The sequence below is a fragment of the Taudactylus pleione genome, unplaced genomic scaffold (genome assembly GCF_031769625.1).
Source record: "Taudactylus pleione unplaced genomic scaffold, aTauple2 ptg000096l, whole genome shotgun sequence".
Taxonomy (NCBI): domain Eukaryota; kingdom Metazoa; phylum Chordata; class Amphibia; order Anura; family Myobatrachidae; genus Taudactylus; species Taudactylus pleione.
This window is the reverse complement of record NW_028284498.1, coordinates 743694-766266: the sequence shown is the minus strand read 5'-3', so window position 1 is coordinate 766266 and position 22573 is coordinate 743694. Positions and strand designations below refer to the sequence as shown.

General features: G+C 42.6%; 2 protein-coding genes and 1 pseudogene across 2 annotated transcripts in view; 1 reads left to right on the top strand and 2 right to left on the bottom strand.

Annotated features, from left to right (window-relative positions):
- Positions 1 to 22: 22 nt before the first annotated feature.
- On the bottom strand, positions 23 to 6848 carry LOC148526439 (uncharacterized). The gene is made up of 3 exons (XM_088470314.1): positions 6412 to 6848; positions 5085 to 5136; positions 23 to 94 (listed from the first exon to the last, which is right to left on the bottom strand). The coding sequence occupies exons 1-3, from the start codon at positions 6846 to 6848 to the stop codon at positions 23 to 25; spliced, it is 561 nt and encodes a 186-aa protein (XP_088326440.1).
- LOC148526440 (signal recognition particle RNA) lies at positions 2704 to 2862 on the bottom strand (annotated as a pseudogene).
- A 1112-nt stretch (positions 6849 to 7960) lies between the features above and the next one.
- FAM177A1 (family with sequence similarity 177 member A1) overlaps positions 7961 to 22573 on the top strand; it is a 52034-nt gene continuing 37421 nt past the window's right edge. The window contains exons 1-2 of the mRNA XM_088470313.1: positions 7961 to 8150; positions 10435 to 10611. Coding sequence (XP_088326439.1) covers positions 8136 to 8150; positions 10435 to 10611 — 192 coding nt within the window. The 5' untranslated portion in view covers positions 7961 to 8135. The remainder of the gene's footprint in view (positions 8151 to 10434; positions 10612 to 22573) is intronic.

Below are 22573 nucleotides of genomic sequence, written 5' to 3'. Positions count from 1 at the left end.
AAAAGTTGCTTGAACCAGCTTGTTACGCCAAGTCTTTTGAGAAAAATAAAATGCTGTCTGACGAATTCTGAGAACCTACATCTGTGGGTTGTCGCTGCATGTAATAGATATTCTCTTTGTCAACAAAATAGATTTATACTCCTTACTTTCCTAAATTTTCAATTCTCTGTATGCATGTTTTTGCTATAAAGAGAACATGAATACTCCTATTTGGAAGTGGTTTTTGCAATGTCGATTGAGAAAATGTCAGCAATTATCATAGTTTTTTTTTTTTGGAGAGTTGGAGTGGGCATTATTTTTGTAATTTGAAAGTCAGAAGATTGTTTAATTAACTTTTTTGTTTTTGCAGTATCAACCATTCTCTGTAAGCATATTTTCTTTCTGCATTGTTGAACATATTAATGCTTCAGTGTTTCTAATACAGTCACGTCATTGCGGGAATTGGCGTAATCTGCCACTGGTGTGAAACATACACCAGTGTGCTTGATGCCCTTCGGCTTTGTTTTCTTAGCTATACATGCTAAATCCAAGCAATATCACAAAAATTGACTGCTTTAGCAATGTGGCCAGCTTTGGAATATGGATACCGGTAGCAGAAGTCTAGAATATAAAAGGCTTGAGGGAACCCAGAAGATCTGACAAACAGTACGTCACAGAAGAGTGATAAAATTGCGTAATTGCTTGTTAGTTGGAGTTACTACTTTTTTCAAAGTCTATTGGCCTATTTTGGCAATGTATTTGCATTTCTGACCTGTTATTTTCTTGACAACATTGTTTGAGTCTAACAAAAAGTAAAACTATATGAAGTTGAAGATTTTCCTGTTTGGTATCACATTTATGTAATCTGTGGCACTCTTGCTGCAGACTTGCAGATCCACAGACGAAATGTATTATCTGGCAGATCAGTAACATTTATTAGGCCACAGATTGACCAAACTCGATCAGTGTTACACGTTAATAAAAAGCATCATTAACTTGAAAAAAACAAACAAAAAAAAACAGGCGAATATGGCTTTTCTCCTCTAATTGAATTCCCCTCTTAAAGTCTATCGCCACTGAAAAAGGATGTTAAACAATTTTGGATACATGTACCTCTTAAAGTCTATAGAGTAGTATACTTCTCCTGAGTGGTAGATTATATTTTACTTTACCAGTTGCATTAAACATTGATGGCTTATTGGGGTAGATGTACGAAGCCCAGAAGCGGTATCAGTGCACGTTATGTGCGCTGATACCGCTTCTCCCCGATGTATGAACGGGGGTCTGGGCGGTAAATGACAGGGGCGCTATGCGCCCCTGTCATTATCGGCGCTGCTATCTACAAGATAGCAGCGCCGATAGCCTGGGCTATGTACGAACAGTCAGATCGCCTGACCGTTCGGCCGACTGTAGCTGTCGTTATCGACAGCTACAGCCTGGCGATAGCCTATCCCCACAGCAGGGACAGCGCTGTCCCTGCTGCGGCGGCTACCGGCTCCAGGGCTCCACGCGGGGATCTCGCGATACTTGCGAGATCCCGCGCATGCTCAGTGGAGCCGGCCGGGAGAGAGAGACAGCGCATCAGCACTAGGCTGATGCGCTGCTGTCTCTAGCGGGTAGCGCCGGAGGGGGGAGTTAACGCTCCTCCTCTCCGGCCGATGAGATGTTTATACATCTCATCGGTAGTGCTTCCTGCTTCGCCTCGGTAAAGAGGCGAAGCGGGAAGCGTTATAGCGGCACGGTAAGTGCCGCTATAATACATCTACCCCATTGTCTGGAAGATAGTACTGTGACTTGCTGCTTGAGGATGAATACAGTCCCCAGATCATATAGTCTCTGACTATAAATAAGTAGCGGCCACTTATTCTCTGTAAGTGAGCATGTAAATACTCCCCAGCTCTCTCCTTAGTAGAGTAAATATAACAGCATATTTGTAACTGATGTAAAAAAGGGGGTTTATATTATAATCCCCTGTATTTGGATGAATTAGCTTGGTAGGGAGTGCTGGTAATCTATGTCTGTTCCCCGCAGTGGTATGTCCCTATCTCTAACCGGACCTTCTTTACCTGACAGGAACCAAATCACTCCCAGCTACATTACTCCGCCCCTTGTACTATAGTGTATGTTATAGCCAGAATTACCACAGTTATCTATTTAATAAATGCCTATATATATATGAATTGTCTTTTGTTCACACACAGTATATATATATATATATATACTTTTTCATATATAGCATGAATTTGTTAACATTTTACCTCAGAATATGTACATAAATGAATTACATATCACTGTGTAGATCTTTTTTAACTATATATATATATCTATATTTATTTTCATCAATACCCTACTAACTTTAACCCTTTACTAGGGTTACAATAATATTACTAATACAACCTGTTTCTTTCTTTTGCCCTATATGCTCTACATTGTTAATTAATAAATATCGAGTTCATGTATCAGCTGTATAATTTATAAGTATTCTAATGTCTCTGAGGTATTAAAACCAATGTGACAGGGTATTTGGTAGTACATTCAATCATCAGACTGCTCCTGTGTGTTGTGTATGATGTGCTGTAGAGTGGTAATAACCAGTATCACCAGTAACACGCTGCATGAGAAGTTTAATACATAATGGTCAGGATATAAATAAAGTCAGAGAGAGGTGTAATAATAATGTAAAAGACTGGGTCTCACTGTTTTGCCCAGGCTGCTCAGCACTGACTATTCACAGGCGCGATCCCACTACTGATTGGCACGGGGGCTTTGACCTGCTCCGTCTCCGACCTGGGCCGGTTCACCCATCCTTACTGCAACCTGGTGGCCCCGGGCTCCCCCAGGGTCACCATATTGATACCAAACTAAAGGTGCCCACACACATAGCGACATTTTACACGATTTGGCCGATTTCGACGAATCGTGACGACGAATCGGGTAAAAATAAGTACAAATCGTGAGTTTATACTCACGAGCACGATGCCGATGCGCGTCCCCTCTCGTCGTATATCGCATCTTCTGATCTGCCGTGCTGTAGGGAAGATTAGCCAACCATGAACCCGATGGCCGCCGATCGTGAGGGTTTTTTTCCTCACGATGAATCGTACGATTCATCACACAATGCGGAATTTGACTGACTGAAGCCTGGACACGCCCCATCGCCATCTTGTGCAGCATCGTGTATGGAGCAAGACAGTCGCACATTGAGGAGCCTGCACACTGAAGTCTTGTTTTGGACAATTTTTGGTGAGTATTGGTACAGTTTAAATACAACCACACTGACCACCAATATGTGCTCCCCACTGCGTGCCCCCAGGCAATAAATGCATGACCCAGCCACCGCCCGCCGTATTGAGGCGGGCGGTGGGTGGGTCATGCATTAAGCTCCCCCACTGCCCACCAATGTGTGCCTCCAGGCAATAAATGCATGACCCAGCCACCGCCCGCCGTATTGAGGCGGGCGGTGGCTGGGTCATGCATTAAGCTCCCCCACTGCCCACCAATGTGTGTAATACCTCAAATAAATAAATAAACACGTTTTTTACAAAAAAACACCATACATTACATTTAAAAACACACATTATTTCAAGCTGGGGGTCTTCTACCTTTCGGTCTCCAGCTGTTGTGGAACTACAGATCCCAGGATGACCTGCCACCCACCTTTGAAACTGTTTTTAGGGCATCCTGGGATCTGTAGTTCTACCACGACAGGCCCAAAGGTGGAAAACCCATACTGTCAAAGAAAAACATTATATTACCAAGCAATAAACACATAACATTCCTGTAAAAGAAAACATGATTAGAATACCATAACAAACCTTTAAAAACCTGTAAAAAAGAAAATATTAAAACATTAAAAATGTGAACTATAACAACATTACATTTTACAAAACTATATACACAAATATTTAAATGTCCTTTTTTTTCTTATTCATAGATAATGTCCATGGATTCAGAACGTGAATTCGTTACAGGATTCATTGAAATCCTGCACTCGAAAGACTGTCTGTGGAAGATCAGTTCTCGGAAGTACCACAATAAGTCGCAGAAGTTGGCCGCACTCGAGGAACTGTTGGTGTATACAAAAAAATACATATCTGATGCAGACCTGAAAACTGTACGGCAAAAGATACAAAATCTCAGGACAGTATACATCAAAGAAAAAAAGAAGGTGGATGACTCCAAAAAATCAGGAGCGGCTACAGATGAAATATATACTCCTGCGCTGTGGTACTACCAAATGATGTCATTCATCAGTGAACAAGAGCCTCAAAGGGAATCAATCATCTTGATGTCTGAGCGTGAGGGAGATGAGGAGGTTGCAGAAGTCTTGGTAAGTAGTGACACAGTTTAAACCAAAATCCTTAATGTTTTTGTTGTTAAATCCCAAATGTCCAATTTAGTCAGTAGTTCACAGATAGTCCTCCTGCCATGGTACAGCACCTGGTCCATTGAAATAGGTCATGTACTCCTCCCCTCACTTCTTTGGCAAGTGCGGTGGATGTTGTTGTAGTTGTTGGTGCAGACACAGATGTCAAATGTTCAATGTCCTCCAGGGGTCCTACATCTTCTGGTCTAGCTGGGACTGGTCCTCGTTGAGTAGATTTACTTCGCAGAAAGTTGTGCAGCACACAGCACGCCATCACGACTATCTTCTCCACATGTAGATTGATGGTGGTGTGGAAAATGCGGAAGCGGTTGCTCATTATTCCAAACGCATTTTCCACAATGCGCCGTGCCCGGGATAGACGGTAGTTGTATATTCTTTTCTCTCTGGTCAGGCCCCTGTGTGCAAATGGCTTCATCACATGTTCATGTAATGCAAAAGCCTCGTCTGCAACGAAAACGTAATTTAGGCAGTGCTTTGTCTGGTCCAGTGAGGGCAGGTTGAGGGTTTTGTTGGCGAGTCTCTGATAGAAAGCCATCTGAAGCACGCCCATTCTTGCCGACATCCACAAACAGAAATTCGTAGTTGGCATTCACCGCTGTCATGAGAACGATGCTGAAGAATCCTTTGTAGTTGTAGTAATATGATCCGGTGTTGGCAGGTGGGTTGATGCGGATGTGTTTCCCATCGATGGCTCCTCCGCAGTTAGGGAAATTCCAACGTTGTTCAAAATCTTCCGCGATGCTGGTCCACTCCTCCACGGTGTTAGGAAACTGTAAAAATAGGAAAAAAGATGTTAAAACATGACTATAATATTTTTTCTATCTTTTTTCCCTATATAGACTCCCACCCAAGACCCTGATTTAACATCAACACCGGACCTCAGTCTGCTCGGTGGCGACAGTGATCCGGAGAATAGCACACAAGTGGAAAGTCAAGTTCCACCTGGACCCTCATCTTCGCAACAACCCCAAAAAAAGAAAAAAAAAAAGGCAGAAAGGAGAATTTTACAGAACGAGAGGACCATTTTTTACAAAACGCAGAACAGCTGCTGCAGAAACCCCCAGATGCAATTGATGATTTCACAGCTCATGTGAACAGCACATTGAGAAATCTGGATGCAGATATCCAACGAAATTTTTTTACGGTTAAACTACGACCTCTTGAGTCACTGTATGAGCAAAAATATCTCAAATTCGACATACATTGCAGATTCAATGCTATTTTCCCCTGCCCCAAATAGGTATGTCCGCCCCCCCCTTGCCCAGTTAGATATTACTCCCCCACCAAGCACCAGCTTGTATAATGCTCTGCTGGATGCAGCAGATGAGTCGCCTCAATATACAGAGATGTAAATTTTTTCTTTATTGTAATATCACCAAATTTTATGAATTCCAATCGGTGCTTGCTGCATGGGATAGGGTGGTGATGACGCCATTTGAACAAGGTCACTACGCACATGGCACAAGTACACATAGCTGGAAGCCGGGGCCACAATGTGTACTTGTGCCATGTGTGTATTGGCCTGTTCAAACTGGCGTCTGACCCACCCTATCACATACAGCCGGCTACCTATTGGGATTCATAAAATTTGGTGATATTTAATTTGGTTGTTTTTTTGTCTTGCTTTTAATGTCACCAAATTTTATGAATTCCAATCGGTGCTTGCTGCATGGGATAGGGTGGTGATGACGCCATTTGAACAAGGTCACTACGCACATGGCACAAGTACACATAGCTGGAAGCCGGGGCCACAATGTGTACTTGTGCCATGTGTGTATTGGCCTGTTCAAACTGGCGTCTGACCCACCCTATCACATACAGCCAGCTACCTATTGGGATTAATAAAATTTGATGATAATGTTCTTTTGTAAAGTTGTAATAAAAAAGTATTTTGCACACAGTTTAGTGCACACTTTCAGTTGCCTGCAGGTCAGTGCACATTGTACTAAAAGAAGGCAATTTCTTGCTTTATGTTAAGTAAAAAATAAATATAAAAATTTTTCTTTGCACAAGAAACCAATGTGTGGTGTTTTTTTTTAACTTACCTTGCAATACTGGTACTGTAGCACTTTACGATGGCTTTGCAGGTCTCCGGAATGATGACGCCCAATGACTGAGGTGAGATGAGTGTCCCAAACTTTAGGTCTTCCAGTGACCTTCCTGTAGCCAGGTATCTCAGGGTAGCCACCAGTCTGTCTTCAGCAGGGATTGCCCTCCGCCACCTTGTGTCCTGTCTCTTGATGTGGGGGATCACCAGATGCAGCAATTCTTGGAAGCTGGCGTCATCCATGCGCAGGTAGTTCCGATAGTCGTCCGGGTTGTTCTCATTGATCTCTATCAGCAGGGACATGTGAGAGCGGGTATCCCTTTGTAGCAGCCACTCCTTGGTCCAGCATGCTCTCGTCCTTCTTCGCTGGGCCCTCTTCCTAATCTCCCGGACCCCGGCTTCAGCGACCAACACTTTATACTGATAGGGACGCATCAGTACAGAATTCAGGAACAGGATAGAATGCAGGTAGGTAGCACACACTTGCAGGTAGAATAAACTTTGTATAAGGCAAGCCAAATACAAAGAGCACAGTAGCAATGTACAGGATTCAGCAGGAATACACCTAGCCTCATCTAGTAGCAGAGCAGAATGTACACTGAGTTTAAAGGGTTCCTGCTGTTTATACTCCCTAGATAGCCCCTCCCATTGTTATGGCTATTTTAATTTCCCACCAATAGTCAAGAGCCTGTTTTATTATTTTTTTCAACTCACGATTTGTTATGTCCAATCTCACGATGCGTACGATCCGATAGATCGTGAGATCGTAAGACAGATTGGGTGTCTTTTTTCCCAAATCGTGATCACGACGGCAAGGGAGCTCCCGTGAAAGTTCATGAGGAAATTGGCCATAAAATCGTACCGTGAGCACATCGGTATATGTGTGGGCACCTTTAGCGTGGACACCCGATCGACATAGCTCAGTGAGGACCAGAACTCCTGGAATCAAGCAATCCGCCAGCCTAAAGGTGCCCACACACATAGCGATATTTTACACGATCTGGCCGATTTCAACACTTTGGAACGACAGATTGTGTAAAATATGGCCAAATCGTGAGGAAATCGTGAGTCCCCACTCACGATCACGATGCGATTCGCGTCCCTGCAGGTCGCACATCGCATCTTCAGATCTGCCGTGCAGTAGGGCAGATCTGACCATCTAGGACATGATGCACTGTGAAAGTCTGACTGCAGGAGAGATCGTTTGGACACCAAATCGTGTGCAGATCGTGTGGAGAGCTGCCGGGGAGAGTTTCACAGATCGTACACATCGGCTGATCGTGGGCAGATCGTTATGTGTGTGGGCACCTTCAGCCTCCCAGGTAGCTGGGATTACAGACGCACGCCACCGCGCCTGGCGTCTGTACAGCTCTGCTCTCACTGCCTAGTAGCTGCACTGCCTCTGACGTCACCGGCCGCCTGGCGTCTGTACTGTAACTCTGTACTGAGGAGAGCTAACAGCGCCATCTAGTGTCTGATTCATGTTAGCTGCTGGAATACAATTCCAGTGACCTCATTCCAGGAAGGTAATAACAACCAAAGCCAGCGCCACCTAACGGCAGCCACCTGTAACACCATTATCACTAAGGCAGGCGAGGCGTGCGAGACACGGAAGTGCCTGTCCGGTAGATCAGGGAGGACCCGGTGGATAACGCCCGGGGCGGGGGTGATAGTTGCCAGGCGGCAACGCTTGGCAAAGGCCGCTTGCATCTAAGGGCGAGTATGGCTACCGGACAGGTAAATGACAGAGTTGTTTATAGCAGCAGAGATTTGCAGCCACATCATCACCTCTGGCCCTGCCTGACTGGCCAGGCACTTGTTTACTGTTGGGCTATCTGTCATATGTCACATTAATGATATTACCCATCAGCTTATGTGTAACCGCGGCCCAGAGAAGGACAACGGGACAGGTTTTCAGTCTGTGCGTGTTGTTGTGTAGTTTGGTCAATTTGGTTTAAAGAATTGCGTTGTACCAGCCCTGCTCCTAATCAGCACTGTACATGCATATGTGCAATACTGTACTGGGTATATAGCTGCTGCAAAGTCACTGAGACATATTGCAAATCAATATGTACCTTACTTTTGGAAGGAAAACACAATATGAAAATTAGTTGCACATGAACGGTGTGATAAGATCACATTATGGCAGCAATTCAGCTCCATGTGATGGACACAAATTGTTGTTCAAGAAATCGCATCTACCTTTATCGCAAGTTTTGCATTGTACCCCCTAGAGGTGCTCAGGAAAACCTGCAATATCTGGGCTAACGTAATTGGCAGATATGTGCGCAACCAGGTAACGTAGTGATTCTCACTTTGCCAGTAATTTAATTCCCCCCCCCCATCCCTAATGAGATTACTTAAGAGCACTATTGCCATTCAGTCACAAGCTAACTGGTATACGGCCTCACCCAGAGGCGTTATCCTATAATAAATGCATTTTTCACCATTCTATGTAATTCGTTAAATCTGTAACCTCATCTGGGCTCCAGCAGAGTTCGGATAGTGGCCGCTAAATCTTGTTATCTTGCAGTAGCTACTGGTGAGCAATCAACACATGTGCAGACAGTTGTGCGTATATAGAATTGGAAGAGGGTAAAAGCCGGAAACATAGTAAATGCATTGAAAACACTGCAACTCCATAGTAAGTGTATTAGAAAAGCCGGAAATCATATTACATGTATTAGAAAAGCCGGAAATACATAGTAAATGTATTAGAAATGCCGGAAATCTTATTGCAAGTATAGAAAAAGCCGGAAATCCATAGTAAATTAGAAAAGCTGGAAATCCATAGTAAATGTATGATTGCTATTTTTTTCAATGCATTTACTATAATTTCCAGCTTTTTTAATGCACTTTACAATGATTTACGCCTTTTTCAATACATGCAATATGATTCCCGGCTTTTGTAATACATTTAGTATGGATTTCCGGCTTTTTCAATACATTCACAATCGATTTCCGGCTTTTTCAATACATTTGCTATGGATTTCCGACTTTTGTAATACACTTACTATAGATTTCTGGCTTTTTCAATACACTTACTATAGATTTCCGGCTTTTTCAATACATTTACTATGATTTCCGGTTTTTCTAATACACTTAATATAGATTTCCGGCTTTTTCAATACATTTACTATGATTCCCGGCTTTTTCAATACATGTAATATGATTTCCGGCTTTTGTAATACATTTACTACGGATTTCCGGCTTTTGTAATACATTTACTATGGATTTCCGGCTTTTCAATACACTTACTATTGATTTCCGGCTTTTTCAATACACTTTACATTGTTTCCGGCTTTTTCAATGCAGTTACTATGTTTCCGGCTTTTACCCACACCCTATAGGATTTTTATAACTTTCTCATTTCTATGCAAGTTTCACTTGTATAAAGGGTGTTACACTATTTGTGCATAAATATAGATGAATGCTCTTTGTCTAATAAAAGCTGTGTTACTAACGGCCTGTACACACGGAACGGTCAGACAACGATCAGATATCCTTGTCTGATCGTCCTGCATGTGCTGGATGTTCGATATCGAACATGCACCAACTCCCACACGACGTAACGACATGCGATCGGCCCTATAGTAAACAGGCTAACCTAGTCGATATCGACCAGGTTGGCCTGCTTGCACGGGTGATGGTCGATATCGACCATCGTTTGGTCGTTGGAGAGGTTCAGAAAAGGACGATATAAACAATATCGTTATCGTTTTGTATCGTCCTTTTTATCTGACTGTGTATGCACCATTACAAGGGTAAATCTATAGTTACATGTTCTTGCATTTGAATAAATCACACTTGTTTATGAAGCTGTGCAAGGCTATGGTTATGCAGTTCTAAGCAATTCTAATACTTGTCATTATAAATATCACAAGATGCTTCCTTAAGTGAACAATATTGGATCCTGACTTTCATAAATGTGATCATGTAATTATATTGCAGCTAAAATGCAGTGAGGTGTTACATAATCATTTATATGCATATGAATTCATTTGTGTGCATTCTGCCTCAGGTAATGCGAACTGGAGAGCGTGAGTTTGAAAGTGTTGAGTTGGGAGATATACACAAGAAAAAGAAAATTCCTCGTAGAATTATCCACTTTGCCAGTGGTGAAACCATGGAGGAATATAGCACGGATGAGGAGGAAGAGTTGCAGGAGAGAAAGGATCTGTTACCAGCTGCTGACCCCGTAAGTTTCAACCATTTCACAAAGTGAAAGATAAAATACAAATATTTGATAGTCAAACAAAGTGTACTTATGTAGATTATTAAAGTGATGATTTGCCATTGTTTTTTTTTGTACTTTGCTGCCAGGGGTGTAATTACCAGTGGTGTAGTGGAGCTGAACATAATGGGCCCCAAATCCTTAAGCTGGGTACACACTGAGCGATATATATCGGCTGTTCAATCAAACGGCCGATATATGGTTAGCATGTCGGCGGGTGTGTACCCCCCGTTAGGTATTTGGATGACGTCATTCACAGACATATCACATCGGCTGGACAGCACAGCAGATGTACGATGTATCTGCTTGTGGGTACGGACGACCTGCCGATCGCTAATACACATGCTGCAGGGTCTCGGTTACACAGTGCAGTGAGAAAAACTTGTTCTATCTGCGTAAATGAACTTGTGCTTTAGTGATTTGCTTTTGACTAATTTTCCAGGCACTTCTGATGCCCTCCACTTTTACTAGTGCAATGTGTTCTGCTGGCAGCTTGTGTTAACATATGTTCGACATAACCCAGCCCTAGCTATTCAAATTATAGATAAATGAAGGGGGTTTAATATCCATCGGTGGTATGTTGCCGTGCAGTGCATTCTGTGGGTCACATCTGCAGTTTGAACATTTGTAAAAATATTGGTCATTCGATCCATGTGATACATAAATGCCTTAACAATATTCATTATAATTTTATCATAGGTAAGACAGACTTATGGTGCATACACATGGGACGATCGTCAGCGATAACTATATCACTGAACGATCTCCCTGCACCTTCCCGGTGTGCTGGATGATCGATATTGATCATCCAGCACACCACCAACGACGGCCTATAGTAACCTGGTCGATATCAACCGGGTTGGCTTGCATACACGGTTGATGCACAATATCTTTTTCGTCCATACGTGCCCGTGCATCGCAGGTCGTTGGTGGGTTGGAGGCAACGAAAAATGCACAATAACGATATGATCGATATCGTGCATTTTTATCGTACCGTGTGTACGCACCATAAGATAGAGCAGGCAGTGTGTATTGGGGATGGCCAATTGACAGCCCTGCTTCAATCTTTTGGATCGATGAGGGATCACCATATCTGCATTTAATGTAAAAATAATAGTGATCTTCTATGAGATTGATATTATTTTGATGCATGTACCATTAAGAGTTAGATTAAGATTGCGCAGTTCAGGAAAAAAAATTAAAATAAGAACGCTATGTAACTTTCATTCATTCTGCTCCTCTGCCCTTCAGTCTATCTGATTCGGTTTCTGCTGTTTTATGTATATATTTTCCTGACATGTACTTTGTGCTACTCCGTGTGTATGTGTGTGTGTGTGTGTGTGTGTGTGTGTGTATGTATGTGCAGGCCCGAATAGGTTCGAGTTTGCACGCTGAGTTTTTTGCCTCTTTCTGAGTCCCGTTTTTTGGAGGGAAAAATCCGAACTCGGCGTGCAAACTGGAACCTATCTGAACCTGCATATATATATATATATATATATATATATATATATATATTATAGTGCTCACTCTAGCTCCGGCGCGAGGCAGACGCGTCCCCTTTTCGTCACTCTTGGGGGCGTGCCCGGCACTTACGGACACGCCGGGCAGCCCCCAAGCCCTGCAGACAGGGAGAATAGATGCCGGGTGCGTGGGTATGGATTCTGGATTTGAACCTCTATACGCTCCTACCTATACCTTCTAAAACCTGCCTATAAACTTCTAAACTTGATGCTATTTGCATACGCAATCATACAGTAAAATAAAGACTTTAGACCTTGAACATGTGTTTCCAAAGCACAAAGTATTATTCAAGTAAAGTACAGTCAGTTATACGCTGTGATCAAAGTACAATTTAGCGCAAAGAATTATACAGACCCAAGATACAGTTATACATACGCACGCGCTCTGGACCAGATACCGGCATCAGCCAGAAACCTCCGTCAATCAGCAATCAGCAAGAAGACTCCAGACTGGGGTCACAACACACACATTTATACCCTTACAGAAACAGACAACACAATAGAGAGGTTTGTTGCTGATCCCATTGGTTCCCAGTGCGGGTGCATCTGTTACAGGATATTTAACAGGTTGATTCAAATGGACACAGGTCAGCCTCCGACAGCCTATTGTCTCCTCTATTCCCCGCTGCATGCAAATCTAAGCTGTTAGTTTCACAAAATACATTTTGGTGCTTTATATCTCTACGGTCCATAAGTTGAGAATGCATGTTGCGATCTTCACACCGATGATACCGGAAAGCTGTTGAGAAAGTGCAGATCAGGATAATACCAAACACTGCTTACTTATCACGTATAAAACCTTAGATACCAAAATAGCTTTTATTTCACAGCATTTGTAATAAATGAATAAAACTTGGATCTTATACTTTAAAGCTATGGAACCTTTTATGTGAGTGTGCATTATGTTTGTATTAGGGGTTTGGGAAAAGACGGTAGTTAGGTTTATCTGATTTGGGGCAGATGTGCACGCATGCAGCTAATAAACAGCGTTCACATGCAGGATATTGTGCATTCGCTAATGTGTGTCATGTTAACAGCGCAACTGTGCGTAATGTAGTGTTCACTCTAGCTCCGGCGGCAGGCAGGGCGCCGGAGCTAGAGAGGGCAACCTTATGCGCGCGCCTGAAAAGGGGGCGTGTCTATAAGACGCATCCCCTTTTCGTCATACTTGGGGGCGTGCCCGGCGCTTACGGACATGCCGGGCAGCCCCCAAGCGCTGCAGAAAGGGAGAATAGATGCCGGGTGCCCGCAGGCTGTGAGGGCAGGGTGCTTTTTGCCCTCCAGAAGGAGGGCAGGGCGCCGCGCCCCGCTAAAACTGCCTAGCGGGAACACTAGTAATGTGCGGTGTTTATGCATGTGATTCTATTTATGATGGATTTAAAATAAATATATATATATGTGTGTGTGTGTGTGTGTGTGTGTGTGTGTGTGTGTGTGTATATATATATATATATATATATATAATCTCATTCCTTACTAACATTTTCAAGCTGCAATGCAAATGTGTTATGGGCAGTGAGCTTCACTCTCAAACAGGGTGGAGACCCCCAACCATGCTGGTGCCAGCCTGTCTGACAGTGAGTTTAAAAGACCATTGTTCATTCAGTCAAATTCAAGTGTCTGGGCCATATTACAATTGCCACAGCTACACCTGTCCACATGTGGGGTCTCTCCCTTTACATGCAAAAACACCAACCGTTCCTGGTGTATTGTTTTTTTTTTTATTCCTTTTCTCAGGAAGCTGTTTTTCTAGTTGCTAACTGATACTGTGTTTGTTTTGATATTTCTCTATGCAAGGTTGTACCCAGAATGGGCCTGTCATGGCTGCTAAAAAGATTATCAAAAACATTGCCATCTGTACTTAGCTCGTGAGTTGTAACTTAAAATGGCGTCGTGCAGATTCTTATTTTTAAGATGGAGTCTGGTTTCCATTCGCAAGATGGCGTCGCTCCAAGCTAATTTTACACTGATTCTGTCTCAGCCACTAAACCAGCATCGACAGTCCACCCTTTGATAGCGAACAACATGCTATCACACTCTGATTTAAAATTAATTTAGGCATACATTTATATATTAATGTTATTAGGGGATGGCACAAGGTGGTTCTTAATCCATCAATAATGTGTCTCTAGGAAGGGACATAAAACTACCATTATACGCACACCGTGGACCTTGGGAGATCATGTGAAAGATGTGGGGATGCACCAGTCCTATAAAGGAAGTTTTGATGGGGAATAGAGACTTACATCATCTAAGATGTTTGAATGAGAAAAATAACATTTTAATACTTTTTATGCACATCTAAATTTAATACATTATATGATGGTATTTCTAGTTCAGGGTTGTAATGCTGTTCTTCATTTACCTCAGTATTCATATGGGCACTACTAACCACCATCATAATTTCGCTCTTCCGATTTACCTTATTTTTACATTTTCCACACTTCAACACATTTGGAACACACTTGACACATATGCCAATTACTATAATGACAACCAGTATAAGGATCAGGAGTTTACCTATGCTTGCGATCATTACCTGGACCCACTCCCCTAGACCTGAGAACCACTTCACTGGGTTCAACCATGAAACCCATTCCTCTACCTTCTCCTCTACTTCAGCCGCTGAAGCATTATGGTTCTTCCGAAATTCCTATTTTAGCTGCAGAATTTCATCCATCTTCCGGTCTATCACCTCCTTGGGGTCACTGGTGTTATTAGTAATATATGTGCAGCACTTTACTCCAAACTGGGTGGCCAAGGTTACGCAATACCCTCCCGTGACAGCTGTTAAATAATTTAGCACTAGTCTGTGTTGCACCAGTTCTTTCTTGTACGCTTGCAATTCCCTACCTGTATACCTGAAGGTGTCATCATACATCTCGGTGATATTATCTATCAATTTAGCAAGATCTTGGATATATCTAAAATTTAATGTTCCCCCGAGCGATCCTGGTGGGATCCAGTGCTACTAAAACTTGAAAGCCAGTTGTCTCACTAATTAACTGAGTGGCTGTATGCACGTCACCAGGTATCATATTTCTTTGGTCTCTGTGTTCATACTGTGTGTGAAGATATGTTGATGGTGTGTATTTATGAATACCAAGCATTTCACCATGTGTAAGGGTCATAATTTCTGGAAGTAGTCTTCCCAAATAACATAACAATTACGGTACTAAGATTGGTCAGACATTCCCCTGATTTGGCATAGCACTCCTCCTCCTGACTCCACTCCATCAGCACTGCCATCAGCTCCCATCTCCTCTATCGGTCCTCCATCACAGAAACTGGGTCTCCCCAAACAGATCATCACGACAGAAACTCTGGAAGAAAGAACTAGGATGACCACAGCAGACCACTCCATTGCTGGAAGCACTGATCTACACATTTCTTTATCTCAGGTATCTCACCGCACCTTTTAACCCTCCCGGAACAGGCTCGCAATCGACAGGTTCACATTATCTGCCTTGACTCCGCCCCGTATCTCCACCGGTTGGTTGACCTTTCTACAGTGAGTGGAATGGACCCCGGTATCTCTCTCGGCCACCTTCAAGGATGTGGTACTCGTCAACACCAGATGCAGACCTTCCTACCGATCTATCAGACAACCTGAGCATAAAAAAATTTGGATCAGATTCATAACAAATTCTCCAGATTTAAAATCATGACAGTTTGCTTCAGACATGTTGGTTAATAACACTTTCAATTTCTGTTATTCTTACTCATCTTCGTGAGACCCTGCACAGTAACCTCATTATCATATTTTCACATGAGGCTGCCTGTTAAACTGTATCTCAAAGGGGGACAGATAAAAAGACAGTCTGGGATGATCTTGATATTAATACCCATCACCTTATACATGTTCTGGCAGACGTCACCTGTGGAATGAGTACCCCTATCACTTTTAATAATTCTAGGGATATCGTATCTGCATACACATTACTGCAATTAAATCCTGTTATCAATAGCTACTGCTCTAAATATTGCCTGGGCCCCTGGGTTGGATAGTATTCCAAGTATTTGACCTTAGCCTGGCATGGCTGCCGTTTGTCCTTAGCAACCTTGTGTCCTGTGTGTGAGAGAGAAAGCACAACAGTTTAATATCATTTAAACATGACATAAATACAACAATAAATCGTCCACATTTTACATTAGAACAGATCCATTGGCAGGTTGAAAAGATTGGAAAGATTGAGGTTGTGCATGAGGATATGAGTTTGGATGTTGTGTGGGGTGTGTATTTTGACCGTGTGTGGTAAGTGCGTTCCGGTGTTATTTGTATTACTTCTAGAGCTTAAATACTAACGGCCAGTAGTTTCTCGCTCTGGATCTCTCTCTTCTTTGAGATGTTTTTGTCATGTTCTATGGCGGATTCTATGAGGGTATCTATTGTGACTCCCCTCCAGCCAGGCTGTGAGGTCTGAACCCGGGTTTTTTAGGTTCTCTTTAAGACCGTCCATGAGTATAGTGGCAATCATTCCCCTTTGGTGAGTGCTATCTTTAATATCTTCTAACCCAGTGTACTGGGTGATAGCCTGCAGATCCTGGTCGCAATAATCTTCTGCAGATTCACTCTCCTTTTTGCTTTATTGTGAAAATTTTGTTCCAGTTAACTACTACTGGAAAATATACACCCAATTGAGTTATAATACGGGTAATGTTGCCTTGGTTTACTTGGTCTGTTAAGGGAACGTCACCATCCAATACATAATCCGTGATAAACTTTGTCACGTCGATATTGCATGGTAGACAGGCCCTTAACACCACCCGCCAATCTTTATTGGTTGGTTCGTGAGAACTATCCAAATTTCTCAAAAATCTTTGACATTTGGCTAATTCCTTTTTGGGATCGGGGAAATCATTTATGATGGAATTTAGCTCCGCTCTTGTCCAAGGACAATGCATTACCACTTCCCTTGTGGGCACTATTCCGTTCGCATCCGCATTTCCATTCGGAACAGTTATTGTCCGAATGGGATGCAGACCGACTGCGCTGCTACCTTTGACCTTATTATCTGGCTGGAGGTTTAGTCTGTTGCTCCAATGTATAGTATTAACAACTTCCTCTACGGGTGCAGAGGATGTTAGCACTTCCCGTGCTGTTACTGATGGAAATGGTGGCACCCCTTGTGATTGTCGTGGTGCAGCATCTAACGTGACGGCATGGAAAACGGCAGACATAGCAATAGGCACATTATCCACATCATAAACATTTTCCTTATGGTTACTTAAGAGAGGGTACAAATTGCTTGTTACAGTTATTGAAAAAACCCATAAAAATGTATCTGCGCCCCCATCCACATAAGGTGGTGGTGGTGCACGTGAACTACTGGCAATACCTTCCACAACACTACCTTGCCGCATGTGCGCGTTTTGCGGCTCGCACGCATTGCAATCTAGCGCCGTGGGTGTATTTTCTGGCAATGCGTTTGCAACGCTAGTTTGCGTCGCTTGCACATTTTTAAACCACGCATCCCCTTCATGCTGCCACAATTTTAAACATTCGTAATATTTTACTTTATTCCCTCGAGAACGCATCAGACTGATGTGATCCCGGACATTATTCAATATATCCTTATCAAAGCTACCAATTCTAGGAAACGGTCTAACACTCTTCCTCGTCATATTAAACCATAAATCACAATACCTGGTTGCATTGGCACCGTACTTAATATGCATAATATGTCGTGCCGACCCAAGTGGAGCTTCCAACAGCAGCAAATCATTTAACATCTCTACCGTTTGCTTGGCCCCCATCCTGGGAGAACCCTAAGTTTTTCAATAAAGATTTAAATTGTTGAAAGACAGTCTAGATACTCTCACTTACCTATGGAAGTTATTTCTAGATGCTCCCACTCACCTATTATCTCTCAGTTTACAATCACAAGTTTCCAGTGCGGCTCAATTACAATGCTCCAGTAACCCAACCTAATTACTAAACACTGCAATCACACTGAGAGCCGGTCCCTACAACAAAGACAACATGTACACCTGCTGATGTGTATAGAACGGTAGCTACTACCGAGCAGCTAGGCTAACTCCTGCACCTAGCCCTTAAGGATCATACAATACCCTTAACATTTAGGACCCATGTTACACCCTAAACAAATACTCAGTCACACACACTTTTCCTGCGCAGAAAAATACACGTTAACCCAGTTATTGGCAACAATTGATAAAGTAATCTCAACGGCTTTGTTTAAAACACGTGGCAGCAAGACGGGAAATACGTATACGCTATTGTGCGACTAGTCGCATAAACAATAATGCGACTACTACACAACCGCATGACTCTTACCCTTAACTGCGTACGTAAAAATGCGTCTCAGCTGCGTACGCAAAACTGCGACCCAGCCGTATACGCAATAATGCGACACCCCCTTTTTAACACCCAAAAAAAATAAAACGGAAAAACAACCTGTCGACGAAGGAAAACAAACTTTTTCCTCCCCCGTCCCTGGATTCTTAATCAGCGCTCCTAAAGTCACAGTAACCAGTAGCGCACTCTCAGCAATAACGGTGGTAACAGATTACGAACGCACAATGTGTTCTCCTGCCAGGCGCCTCCACCCTTTTGCTGAGAGTTCGATACCGAGTGTTACAGACCGGTTGCGAGATTAAACCTGCAAGCCCCCATCTAAGGATTCTGGATTTGAACCTCTATACGCTCCTACCTATACCTTCTAAAACCTGCCTATAAACCTCTAAAATTTACTCTCTTTGCGTATGCAGTCATACAGTAAAATAAAGACTTTAGACCTTGAACATGTGTTTCCAAAGCACAAAGTATTATTCAAGTAAAGTACAGTCAGTTACACGCTGTGATCTAAGTACAATTTAGCGCAAAGAATTATACAGACCCAAGATACAGTTATACATACGCACGCGCTCTGGACCAGATACCGGCATCAGCAAGAAACCTCCGTCAATCAGCAATCAGCAAGAAGACTCCAGACTGGGGTCACAACACACACATTTATGCCCTTACAGAAACAGACAACACAATAGAGAGGTTTGTTGCTGATCCCATTGGTTCCCAGTGCGGGAGCATCTGTTACAGGATATTTAACAGGTTGATTCAAATGGACAGGTCAGCCTCCGACAGCCTATTGTCTCCTCTATTCCCCGCTGCATGCAAATCTAAGCTGTTAGTTTCACAAAATACATTTTGGTGCTTTATATCTCTACGGTCCATAAGTTGAGAATGCATGTTGCGATCTTCACACCGATGATACCGGAAAGCTGTTGAGAGAGTGCAGATCAGTATAATACCAAACACTGCTTACTTATCATGTATAAAACCTTAGATACCAAAATCGCTTTTATTTCACAGCATTTGTAATAAATGAATAAAACTTGGATCTTATACTTTAAAGCTATGGAACCATTTATGTGAGTGTGCATTATGTAAGTATTAGGGGTTTGGGAAAAGACGCTAGTTAGGTTTATCTAATTTGGGGCAGATGTGCACGCATGCAGCTAATAAACAGCGTTCGCATGCAGGATATTGTGCATTCGCTAATGCGCGTCATGTTAACAGCGCAACTGTGCGTAATGTGCGGTGTTTATGCATGTGATTCTATTTATGATGGATTTAAAATATATATATATATAGATATATATATATCTATATATATATTAGGGATGTGCAGGCTCGGATAGGTTCGAGTTTGCACGTTGAGTTTGGATTTTTCCCTCCAAAAAAATGGAACTGAGAAAGAGGCAAAACGTCATCTTGCATGGACGAACATCATCATTCCTGGACAGTCCAGGAATGATGATGTTCGTCCATGCAAGATGACGTTTTGCCTCTTTCTGAGTTCCGTTTTTTTGGAGGGAAAAATCCGAACTCAACGTGCAAACTCGAACCTATCCGAGTCTGCACATCCCATACGTATGTATGTATGTATGTATGTATGTATATGTACTGTGGACTGGGAGTGAATCGACCCTTCTGAACTTTGTGAATAGGCTGAATAGCTTACCGGGTACTATTAGGTTCACATGCAAGCATAGTACAGAGACCATAGAATTTTTGGATGTCCTTGTGGGCATCAGTGATAACTCATTTACCACAGAGATCTTTAAAAAAACCACCGATAAAAATACACTACTCATGTCCTCGAGTTTTCATCCCAGGCCATTAAAGAGAGGGCTTCCCTTCTCTCAACTGATACGTGTGATGCGGATTACACCTGAGAGAGATAAAGTGCCAGGGGCTCTGGAAAAAATGGGACTAAACTTCATAGATCGTGGATATGATCCAGTAGAAGTTCGTCAGCCCATTGAGCATTGTAAGAGATTGGACCGAGTTGCTTTATTGGAGAACAAAGCAGTTCCCAAAAATGAGAATCGACACGTGTTTTCCAGCACTTTTTCCATCTCCTCAAATGTGATTAAAAAAGCGGTTCTTAAGCATTGGCATATCATACAAACAGATCCTGTGATGAGTGAATTTTGTAAACGCACTCCACTATTCTGCTTCAAACGCAGCAGCAACATCGGAGATATGATTGTGCATTCTGACATTAGTCCAAGAGTGAATTCCGCTATAAGTTGGCTCAGTTTGCAAAAGGGTGCATTTAAATGTGGCAATTGTGTCAATTGTAAGTTTATGCAAGTAGGAAAAATTTTCAAACATCCTACTACTGGTGTTTCTTACCAACTGCGACACAGGATGACTTGTGAAACCAAATTTGTTACCTATGTTGTCTGTTGTCCGTGTCCAAAGTTATATGTAGGTAAGACAATACGGATGGTCAAAGAACGGATAGCGATGCATCGCTCCTCAATAAAGAAGGCTGCAACACTAATAGAGGCCAGCACTCCACCGGTTGCAAGACACTTTGTGTTCTGTGGACATACTATTAATGACTTCAGATTTATGCCCTTGGATCATATACCTCCGTTGCGACGCGGTGGTGACAGGAGCAAATTACTGCTCAAACAAGAGTGTCGTTGGATTTACCAATTAGCCAGTATGGCTCCATCGGGACTTAATGAGGAGTTATCATTTGCGCCTTTTTTATAAATCTTCTATCGATATTATGGTCATTTGTACTATGCTTGCATTGGACTATGTATATATTGCTAGTTATGCATTGATATGTGTGGGGTTATACTTTAACTTTTTTCTTGTGGATTTCTTTCTCCTTTTGTGTATGATTTTCAATCTGAGATATGTCACCCAGTATTGAACAAGCTTATTGATTCAATATATTTATGTGGGACCAGGGCTGATTATAGCTGCGTCTTGGGAAGCTTGTGGTTCCCATAACAACTGTCACTAGCTGGAAGATTCTTATCCTGTTTTACTGGTCTCCTAGGTGATAGTGGGCGTCTCCTGGACCTTCTGGCCGACTGTGCGGCGGCGGGGTCACGTGGTTGCGGGTGACGGGGATCGGGATTCCCGATCTGCGTCACTGGCAGGCGACGGTGGCTGGCGCTGCTGCACGCGGCTGTGCAGGCGGGAATGACGGGCTTGTGTACACAGGTGAGAGAGTTCTCTTTGCTGATGGGAACAGGTATTTATTTGCTTCACTGTACATTGCCATTTTGACATCCCCTGATGACGGTTGATACCGAAACAGCTGTAGGGATCTGACAGTAGGGGAAGGAGCTCTGATGCACTGACGCTCACACCTGCTGTAATGTATGATATGCTGAACAAAGATGTAAAGATGTATTTGTCATTCACTATGGTATTGCTATAAAACCTTCTCTTGGATTTATCTATGCCTTTTATTGAGTGCTGGCCTTTTCTCTAGTTGAGCCCCTGGCGGATCTACACGGTTTTATATATATATATATATATATATATATATATATATCGATATATATATATATATATCGAAGCTGGTTTAGTGGCTGAGACAGAATCAGTGTAAAATTAGCTTGGAGCGACGCCATCTTGCGAATGGAAACCAGACTCCATCTTAAAAATAAGAATCTGCTCGACACCATTTTAAGTTACAACTCACGAGCTAAGTACAGATGGCAATGTTTTTGATAATCTTTTTAGCAGCCATGACAGGCCCATTCTGGGGACAACCTTGCATAGAGAAATACCAAACAAACACAGTATCGGTTAGCAACTAGAAAAACAGCTTCCTGAGAAAAGGAATTAAAAAAAAACAAAAAACAATACACCAGGAACTGTTGGTGTTTTTGCATGTAAAGGGAGAGACCCCACATGTGGACAGGTGTAGCTGTGGCAATTGTAATATGGCCCAGACACTTGAATTTGACTGAATGAACAATGGTCTTTTAAACTCACTGTCAGACAGGCTGGCACCAGCATGGTTGGGGGTCTCCACCCTGTTTGAGAGTGAAGCTCACTGCCCATAACACATTTGCATTGCAGTTTGAAAATGTTAGTAAGAAATGAGATATTCCTCCCCTTCCAC